The 10,998-nt window shown below is 39.0% G+C and overlaps 2 protein-coding genes across 2 annotated transcripts; both read left to right on the forward strand.

Annotated features, from left to right (window-relative positions):
* The first annotated feature begins 3,268 nt into the window (after positions 1-3,268).
* Positions 3,269-5,948, forward strand: LOC145821337 (uncharacterized). Its single transcript, XM_082917844.1, has 3 exons — positions 3,269-4,036; positions 4,785-4,904; positions 5,658-5,948. Exons 1-3 carry the CDS (start codon positions 3,269-3,271, stop codon positions 5,946-5,948), a joined length of 1,179 nt encoding a protein of 392 aa, XP_082773970.1.
* Positions 5,949-6,884: 936 nt separating this feature from the next.
* Positions 6,885-7,721, forward strand: LOC145821338 (uncharacterized). The gene is made up of 2 exons (XM_082917845.1): positions 6,885-7,530; positions 7,702-7,721. Exons 1-2 carry the CDS (start codon positions 6,885-6,887, stop codon positions 7,719-7,721), a joined length of 666 nt encoding a protein of 221 aa, XP_082773971.1.
* Positions 7,722-10,998: the final 3,277 nt, after the last annotated feature.

Here is a 10,998-nt window from a genome sequence, read left to right on the forward strand (position 1 = left end):
GTTAAAAAATAGAAGAATCTTGATATTGTCAGTTAAAATAAGAGAAGTTTCTATAATTATTGAAACTATAGGGAAAGTTTCTATATTTTTCAAAAATCTCAGAAGAGGTAAGTGCAATTTACCCAACAAAAATGATTGAAAACTCTAATTTTGGAACTCTAGGAAGAGTTTTAATTGTGGGACCCACCATGTGATGTGATATTTATACTTGCTTGTTTTTTTTTTTTTTGTTATTCTCTATACCACATCAGTAGAGCTCACATTGGAGCTCTAGTTTTAGAGCTCTTAATTTGTATAATGAGTAGGGTCAATAATAATATCATAACTAGTGTTGGTACACTAGTTGGTTGTAACAATCCTGACCTCTAATTAATGTTAATCCAGGATTACTTATGCCTAATTAGCAATTAATGTGAAATTTTGAATTAAATTGCATGTGTGTGTTACATTGGTTGTGTCTATATCTGTTGGGCGTAGGAAGATCTGTTCCTGCTTGAATTTCGATTTGCGAATTGAAGGCCTTATCGGCATCCGATTATGAAATTGACTTGATTTATATACTAATTAGGATTTATAGGATTTTATGGTAGGTTTAATTAAAAGTTGATTTGGAACGATTAAATTAGATTTTTATTTTGGCCCTAGTTAATTTCAATTTTGTTTAAGCCTAATTAAGGCCTTAGTGGCCTCATTGACCACTTGCATTCCCACTCACTCTTTTCTTCCACTTCAACACATATTGAGTTCATACAACTTTGAGCCCCAAGACCCAAAAAAAACGTGAGAGAGAGTGAGAGTAGGGGAATTGGTTCAAGACTTGGAGATTGAGCTCAAACTCAAGGAGGTACTAAGAATTGTTGATAGTTGAAGAGGATTTGTAGAGCCTTAATCTTAATTTTTGTAGATTGAAGCCTCTAAGTAAGAGATTAAGCTCTTCATTGGGTAATTGAGTTGGATTCAACAAGATTATTAATGAATTCATATAGGAATTGTACTAGAATTGGGCCATGCCATGCATGCATGTACATTTTCTCACAAATTGAGTATGATCTCAAAGACTTCTTTCATGCATGTGTTAATCTCACTTACATTTTGGTCATTCATCATGTTTTCCATTAAATTACGAAGTTTGATCATGTTTTGGAGTGTTTGAATTCAAGAAAAGTTCATGCATGTTATGTTCATGAGTTAATCTTGAGCTTCAAGTTGAATTTTGCACAATTGGCATGCTTTTGAGCCATGATTTCTTGTTATGATTCTTTAAACATGTTGTTTTGTGAGTTTTCATGTATTTCCTCAAGTTTTGGCCCAGAAAAATGAGAGTTGATGCTTCAAAAGTTGAATTTGAGCTTGGTGATCAAATCTGAAAATTCCAGAAATTTGATCCATGCTCGAGCGGGTGACTTCACGCTCGAGCGTGAACTCTGAGTACATGTACTTTCGCTTGAGCGTTGAGAGTCACGCTCGAGTGTGAAATGCATATACCCAGAAGTTCGTATGTTTTGCAGTCCGCTCGAGCGAGGGAATCTGCGCTCGAGCGTGGGTCGAGCGTCTATCGAGCGTGAAAAACATGCAACCAGTACTTTTTCAAAAGTTTGCAGTCCGCTCTAGTGACGAAAGTCACGCTCGAGCAGAGCTTCATTGTCTGCATGTTCGCTCGAGTGGAAAAAGCCACGCTCAAGCATGGACCCTATTTTCAGCAAGTTTTGAAAATGTTTTCCAACACATTTTTGCATCCTCATTCCATCCTAGGCATTCCTAGGCCATGTTTAAGACTTCATAATGAGGATTAAAAACTAGAAACACACTAAGAATAAACAAAATAAGTTATGTAAAATTCGAGCGTGTGTTTCAGGTGTGTATCTATTATGTGTCATGTACGTCACGTGTCGTATACCGTTTGACTAGTCTGCTCCGTCTGTCTGTCTCGAAGCCAACTGTGAGTAATAACTTAGTAAAGCTATGTTCAACTTTATTTATTTTCTGTATGATGAATTAAGATTTTTTTTCTGAAATGCTATGTTCTGTACAGTGAATAATTGTCCAATTTCTGACATGTATTCGTGGCATCATTAGCATCATGTGACATATGTTAGCTGTTACTCGGTATCGGAGGTTCCATTATGGAACTTAATATGTCTACACTCTGTTACCCGTACCAGAGGCTCCACCATGGGGCTCAACATGTTTATTCTCTGTTACCCAGATCCAGAGGTTCCTTTGTGGAACTGGTTATTTATAACCCCCCACATGTTCTGCATCTGTTCTGTTAGCGCTAATGGATGTACCACGTATGCTTAAGTATGATTTATGATTTCTGTATATGATTTGGACAAGATTATGAATTTGATATGAAACTAAATTATGATTTCTGAATCTGTACGGACTCATTCATTAAAACCCCTTTACTCCGTTATTATTTACTAGGCTTCCGCTCACTATTTATATTATGTATGTAGGTGAGCAAGCACGTGACCATGGCCAGAGTTGATGGCCTATGTTCAGTTTTTGTCAGCCAACCTTTGCGCCTCCCGAGGAGGTTCCAGGCGAAGTCTTGTTTTATGGCTGTTTTTGTAATCATATTAAACTCTGTTTGTTGTTAAGTTGGGATGGTGTTTCCTATATGACCCTTACGGGAGGGATATGTAAATTCTGCATCTTTTGGTAGTCACTCTTATGTTTATTCAAGTTTTAAATTATCCTGTCCCATGTATGTCGTCACAGCTTATTGGACCATTTATATTTTGTATATTTGCTTCCGCAGCCCCTTGTTATATGATATTTTGTCAAGAGTCCTTTGGTATCTAAGGATTACTGTCCAGTTACGATACTAAACCTACAGGGGCGGGTTTGGATTGTGACAGAGTGGTATCAGAGCACGTGTTCTACCACACACACAGGTCCATATGACCTTAGGATTTCCTAGTAAGAATTTGGGGCATTCCATTTGCATGTGTGAGTTTGTGGTAATCCAAATGGATATGAAAATTGAATGTAAATTTGAGCAAATGAATTGGAAGAAACGAATAAGATTATTCCTATGTTTATTATCATTTGATGTCTCTATAGCAACATGGAGAATGCAAGGGGAATTGATGTAAGTGAATCTTCAGAAGCTCGCATGAGTCGAATGTAACAAATGCTTGCGGTGCTGACTGAAGCTATGACACAACAACAAAGACAACAACCTTTGTCCCCTCCACTTCTGCTGGCACAAGCCGAAGCAGATAATAATGACATCATCAACTTGACACAGAAATTCATGAAGATGAAACCGTCGACATTCCTTTCTGGAATTGAACCGTTGAGAGCAGAAATGTGGTTACTTGAAATGGAAAAGTTGTTTGAAGTGTTTCCTTGTTCTGAAGTCCAGAAAGTCCTCCTAGCCACCTATACTCTAAAGGATGAAGCCCGAAGGTGGTGGTTGCTAATTCGAAGTAGCAATGAGAATATGACGTGGGCACAGTTTAATGCAATCTTCTATGATAAATATTTTCCCCAATGTTTTAGGGATCGGAAAGTGTCAGAGTTTCAGGAACTTAAACAGGGAAGAATGTCTATAGCTGAGTATGAAGCCAAATTCACTGAACTAACACGGTTTGCTCCACATATGGTGGATACTGATTATAAGAAAGTGCAAAAATTTGAAGGCAGACTAGACTTAGAAGTGTTTGATCGGGTAGGCGTATTGAAATTGCCTACTTATGTGGAAGTTTTAGACAGATCCTTGATGGCGGAAGCCACTCTAGCTGCTATGAAACAAAGTAAAGCCCCAACAGCTACAATAACCGATTGGAAAGGAAAAAGGTCTGGGTATAGTTTTAGAAGAGACCGGTCTCATTCATGTAAGAAGCAAAATACGGGGACTACAAGCAGCTCGAGTCAGAGCAGTGGGTCTATTTCGGTTTATTCTGATTGTGAAAGAAGGCATAGGGGTGTGTGCTATCGAGCATCCGGTGCTTGTTTCCATTGTGGCAAGACAGGTCATGTAGTGAAAGATTGCCCACTTGGGTCTGAGAATACTAGCCGTCCTATGGTGAACAAATGCAAAGGCTAATACTGGGAAAGAACCTCTAAGACAAGGTCGAGTGTTCGCCTTAGTGCCCGGTGATGTACAAAACACCGATACTGTGGTGTCAGGTATACTCCTTGTATGCTCTTAAAATGCATGTGTACTGATAGATTCTGGTTCTACACATTCCTTTGTATCACATGCTTTCTCTCGAAAATTGACTAGACCATTAGAACTTATGACATGTGTGTTATTTATATCTATGCCATCTGGGGGTTCTATGATGTGTGCCCATATTTATCCAACATGTGATATTATGATTGGCGATATGATATTATATGTTGACTTATTGCCCTTGAACATTGATCATTTTGATTGTATCTTGGGAATGGACTGGTTGACTAAATACTGTGCTACCATTGACTAATTTGTTGTGTTTAGACCACCGGGTATGCCTGAATTTATTTTTACTGGAAATGGGGTAGTTCTTTCCCCATATTTGATTTCGGCTATAAAAGTTGTAAAACTGGTTAGGAAGGGATGTAGGGGTTACTTGTGTTGTATACTGACTGTATCATTTGACGGTACTAATGTAGAAACTATCCCTATTACTTGTGAATTTCCCGATGTGTTTCCGAGTGACTTACCTGGGGACTTAGTTGATAGAGAAATTGAATTCACTATTAAGGCGTTTCCGGGAACACAACCTATTTCCAAGACCCCCTATAGAATGTCTACCTCATAACTGAAAGAATTAAAAACTCAACTTCAGGAACTGCTGAATAAGAAGTTCATCCGTCCAAGCACGTCACCTTGGGGTGCTCCAATCCTGTTGGTCAAAAAGAATGATGGATCTTTGAGGTTATGTATAGACTATCGGGAACTGAACAAGGTAACTATCAAGAACAAATACCCTCTGCCCCGAATAGATGACTTGTTTGACCAACTTCAGGGAGCCCAAATATTTTTCAAAATTGACCTCAGATCTGGGTATCACCAATTAAAAGTTATGGCTGAAGACATAGAGAAAACTGCATTCAAAACTAGATATGGACATTATGAATTTTTAGTAATGTCGTTTGGGGTGACCAATGCACCTCTTGCCTTTATGGACCTTATGAACAAAGTGTTTAAATCATTTCTGGATAAATTTATTGTTGTGTTTATTGATGATATCCTGATTTACTCCAAAAGCAGGGAAGAACATGAGAATCACTTGAGAATTGCTCTGCAAACCTTGAGAGAAAAGAAATTATACGCTAAATTGTCCAAATATAAATTCTGGCTTGACAGTGTGGCATTTTTGGGTCATGTAATTAACAAGGATGGTGTTTCTGTTGACCCTCAGAAAATTGAAGCTATTGTGGACTGGCCTAAACCAACAAATGTGACAGAGGTTAAAAGTTTTCTGGGACTTGCAATTACTACAGGAGGTTTGTGAGACTTTTCCAAACTTGCCGTGCCATTGACCCAGTTAACTCAGAAAAATATGCCATTTGACTGGAACGAGCAACGAGAGTCAGCCTTTCAAGAGTTGAAGACCAGATTAGTGACTACACCGATCTTGACTTTGCCTAATGGTACTGATGGGTTTTAGATTTACAGTGATGCTGCCTACAAAGGTTTGGGTTGCGTGCTAATGCAGAATGGGAAAGTAATTGCTTATGCCTTTCAGCAACTTCGTCCACACGAGAAGAATTACCCAACACATGATCTTGAACTGGCAGCTGTAGTGTTTGCCCTAAAAATTTGGCAACATTATCTGTACGGAACAACTTGTGAAGTGTACACGGACCACAAAAGCCTTAAATATTTCTTCACTCAGAAAGAACTGAATATGAGACAAAGGAGATGGTTAGAATTGATCAAAGACTATGATCTACAGATTTTGTATCACCCAGGGAAAGCTAATACCGTAGCAGATGCTTTGAGCTGAAAATCAATGGGAAATTTGTCATGTCGGCTTACCAGTTAGAGAGAACTGTTATATAACCTGGAATAGAATGGGATTGAAATTGTTTTGTGAGAGCAAAGTGGGATTTTAGCTACTATTTTCGCTCAACCTACAATTATTGAAGAAATTAAACAAAAGCAATGTGAAGATGAGTACTTGAAAAAGATCATAGAGGAATTTGATTCGAAGCCGAGGCCGGGATTTGTGCTTGAGAATGATGTGCTGAAATTTCAAAACCGTCTTTGTGTACCCAATTGTTGCGACATGAGAAAATGTGTTATGTCTGACGCCCACAATACTAAATTTGCTATGCATCCAGGGAATACAAAGATGTACCATGATTTGAAACAGAACTTCTGGTGGCCTGGAATGAAAAAGGATATTGCGAATTTTGTGGCTAAGTGTTTACATTGCCAACAAGTCAAAGCCGAACATCAGCGACCCGCTGGTTTGTTACAGCCGCTTCCAATACCGGAATGGAAATGGGAGTACGTTACCATGGATTTCATTGTGGGATTGCCTCGCTCTTCTCGAGGTATGGATTCTATCTGGGTTATAGTTGACCGTTTAACTAAGTCTGCTCATTTTCTACCTGTTAAATCTATCTACAATGCTGATAAATTGACCCATATTTATATGAATGAGATTGTGAGATTACATGGGGTGCCAGTGTCTATTGTGTCTGACAGAGATTCAAAGTTTGTGTCAAGATTTTGGCAGAGTTTGCAACAAGCTCTGGGAACTGAATTGAGGTTGAGTAGTGCCTATCACCTACAGACAGATGAACAAACTGAATGGACTAACCAAACTTTGGAAGATATGCTCAAAATGTGTGTATTAGATTTCCAAGGAAGATGGGAGACCTATTTGCCATTAGCTGAATTTGTGTACAACAACAGTTACCATTCAAGCATTGAAATGGCTTCTTACGTAGCTTTGTATGGAAAGAAATGCCGATCTCTAATATGTTGGGCTGAAGTAGGTAATAGACCTTTGTTGGGACCGGAACTCGTGCAAGAGACAGTCAAGAAAGTGAAACTAATTCAACAACGTCTGAAAACTACACAAAGCCGTCAGAAGAGCTATGCAGATGTCCGAAGACGAGATAGAGAGTACGAAGTTGGAGATCACATGTTCATTAAAGTGACCCCTATGAAGGGTCAAACTCGGTTTGGTGTCAAGGGCAAGTTGGCACCAAGGTATGTTGGACCCTATGAAATTCTTGAGAAGATCAATCCAGTATTATATCGGGTAGCTTTACCACCGGTTATGGAGCATATGCATAATGTCTTTCATGTCTCTATGCTTCGGGATTATCTGAGGGATCCATTACATGTCATTGAGCCAACACGTGTGCTTTTGAAAGATGATTATGCTTACGAAGAAAGACTAATTCAGGTTATGAACCGCCGGATCAAACAACTGAGGAACAAGGAAACACCACTGGTAAAAGTTGATTGGCAGAATCATGGAGGAACTTATGCAACTTGGGAGACAGAAGAGGACATGATGAAAAGATATCCTAAACTATTTCCGTTAGACCCGATGTTTTTCCCAAATGAAGGTAATCCGAGTTTGGAGAACCAAACTCTTTTAAGGAGGGAAGACTGTAACAACCCCGACCTCTGATTAATGTTAATCCAGGATTACTTATGCCTAATTAGCAATTAAGGTGAAATTTTGAATTAAACTGCATGTGTGTTATATTGGTTGCGTCTATATCTGTTGGGCGTAGGAAGATCTGTTCTTGCTTGAACTTCGGTTTGCGAATTGAAGGCCTTATCGGCATCCGATTACGAAATTGACTTGATTTATATGCTAATTAGGATTTATAGGATTTTATGGTAGGTTTAATTAAAATTTGATTTGGAACGATTAAATTAGATTTTTATTTTGGCCCTAGTTAATTTCAATTTTGTTTAAGCCTAATTAAGGCCTTAGTGGCCTCATTGACCACTTGCATTCCCACTCACTCTTTTCTTCCACTTCAACACATATTGAGTTCATACAACTTTGAACCCCAAGACCCAAAAAAAAATGTGAGAGAGAGTGAGAGTAAGGGAATTGGTTCAAGACTTGGAGATTGAGCTCAAACTCAAGGAGGTACTAAGAATTGTTGATAGTTGAAGAGGATTTGTAGAGCCTTGACCTTAATTTTTGTAGATTGAAGCCTCTAGGTAAGAGATTAAGCTCTTTATTGAGTAATTGAGTTGGATTCAACAAGATTATTAGTGAATTCATATAGGAATTGTACTAGAATTGGGCCATGCCATGCATGCATGTACATTTTCTCACAAATTGAGTATGATCTCAAAGACTTCTTTCATGCATGTGTTAATCTCACTTACATTTTGGTCATTCATCATGTTTTCCATTAAATTACGAAGTTTGATCATGTTTTGGAGTGTTTGAATTCAAGAAAAGTTCATGCATGTTATGTTCATGAGTTAATCTTGAGCTTCAAGTTGAATTTTGCACAATTGGCATGCTTTTGGGCCATGATTTCTTGTTATGATTCTTTAAACATGTTGTTTTGTGAGTTTTCATGTATTTCCTCAAGTTTTGGCCTAGAAAAATGAGAGTTGATGCTTCAAAAGTTGAATTTGAGCTTGGTGATCAAATCTGAAAATTCCAGAAATTTGATCCACGCTTGAGCGGGGGACTTCACGCTCGAGCGTGAACTCTGAGTACATGCACTTCCGCTCGAGCGTCGAGAGTCACGCTCGAGTGTGAAATGCATATACTCAGAAGTTCGTATGTTTTGTAGTTCGCTCGAGCGAGGGTCTGAGTCTCACGCTCGAGCGTGGGTCGAGCATCCATCGAGCGTGAATAACATATAACTAGTACTTTTCAAAAGTTTGCAATCCGCTCGAGCGACGGAAGTCACGCTCGAGCGGAGCTTCATTGTCTGCATGTCCGCTCGAGCGGGAGAAGCCACGATTGAGCGTGGACCCTATTTTCAGCAAGTTTTGAAAAATGTTTTCCAACACATTTTTGCATCCTCATTCCATCCTAGGCATTCCTAGGCCATATTTAAGACTCCATAATGAGGATTAAAGACTAGAAACACACTAAGAACAAACGAAATAAGTTATGTACAATTCGAGTGTGTGTTTCAGGTGTGTATCTATTATGCGTCATGTAGGTCACATGCCGTATACCATTTGACTAGTCTACTCCGTCTGTTTGCCTCGAAGCCAACTGTGAGTAATAACTTAGTAAAGCTATGTTCAACTTTATTTATTTTCTGTATGACAAATTAAGATTTGTTTTCTGAAATGCTATGTTCTGTACAGTGAATGATTGTCTAATTTTTGACATGTATTTGTGGCATCCGTAGCATCATGTGACATATGTTAGCTGTTAACCGGTATCAGAGGTTCCATTATGGAACTTAATATGCCTGCACTCTGTTACCCGTACCGGAGGCTCCACCATGGGGCTCAGCATGTTTATTCTCTGTTACCCGGATCCGGAGGTTCCTTTATGGAACTAGTTATTTATAACCCCCCACATTTTCTGCATCTGCTCTGTATCTGTTCTGTTAGTGCTAATGGATGTACCACATATGCTTATGTCACAACCAAAACCCGCCCCTATAGGTTTAGCATCGTAACCAGCCAGTAATCCTTGGATTACCGAAGGCCTCTGAACAGATAAGCATATAATAAGGGGCTAGCGGAAGCAAATACATAAATATAGTTGTCCAATGAGCTGTGCTGACTTATATGAAACAGAATATTTAAAACTTTATATACATAGTCAAAAGCCAATCATACATTATACCCCCACACATTAAAGTATCTGAAGTACAGCCAACAGAATTACATCAAGTCATATATATACACAAGACCAACAGAACTTGAACACAGGACACTTCGGGAACCTCCACGTGAGGCACAATGGCTGGCTGACAACAGAACACAGATCCAGACAAAAGTCTCTAGACTTGAACTCCAGAATGCTCACCTATACATATACATATACATATACAAACAGTGAGCTAAAACCCAATGAATAACATTAAAGTAAAGAGGTTAGTGAACGAAATCTGAACATATCATAAGCAGAAAACAGATCATAGCATAATCATTCTCATATCAGAACATAATAATGGTACATCCCATAGAACACATTACAGAACGTCTTCCGACTAGAGTAACCAGTTTCGGATAACGATTAAACACATATCACCACAATGAAGTGGCTAACGAGATCTCGTAAACTTGTATGTCATGGACTCGCATTTTCATGCCGCCCCCCATGACTTGTGACTATCTATGGATGCTATAATAGATTTCAAACTTGGGATGTTCGTTCACGTAAAACAGATATCATAACAGAAATCATAGCTTATCACATTTCATTTGGAACATAATTTCATATAAACGTATCTTTACGATAACGTTACTCAGAGTGGTTCCAGTAAGCTGTCAATCAATCCTCGAGTCTGACCTACAAGCACAAAAGTACATAACACAACACATCTCATTATTACACGTTCACATGGCCAACACAGCTTAACTTTCATTACGTTGGTTCTTGTTCATACTTAGCACATTGATTAAAACACACACACACACACTTGCAGTCTCGGAACTTGGTACATTCTTTTCTTAGTGTGTTTTTAATCCATAACCTCATTATCAAAGCTTAATTAAGGCTTAGGAATGCCTAAGATGTAATGAGGATGCCAAACATGAGTTGGAACACTTAGGCAAAATTTTTGAAAATAAGGTCCCCGCTCGAGCGTAACTTTCCTCGCTCGAGCGGACATGCAAAATGAGACGGGTCGCTCGAGCGAGACTTCCTTCGCTCGAGCGATCTGCAAACTTGGGAAAAAGTATTGGTTGGTCTCAATCTACGCTCGAGCTACAACTTCCACGCTCGAGCGGACATGCAAAATGAGAATGGTCGCTCGAGCGCACATTTCTTCGCTCGAGCTGTAAACGACATGAAACTTCTAGGAGCTTGCACTTTACGCTCGAGTGGACTTTTGGTCGCTCGAGCGTAGTGCACGCACTCAGAGTGG

This window comes from Camellia sinensis, chromosome 3 (assembly GCF_055761805.1).
Source record: "Camellia sinensis isolate YWXY chromosome 3, ASM5576180v1, whole genome shotgun sequence".
In the NCBI taxonomy this organism is placed as follows: domain Eukaryota; kingdom Viridiplantae; phylum Streptophyta; class Magnoliopsida; order Ericales; family Theaceae; genus Camellia; species Camellia sinensis.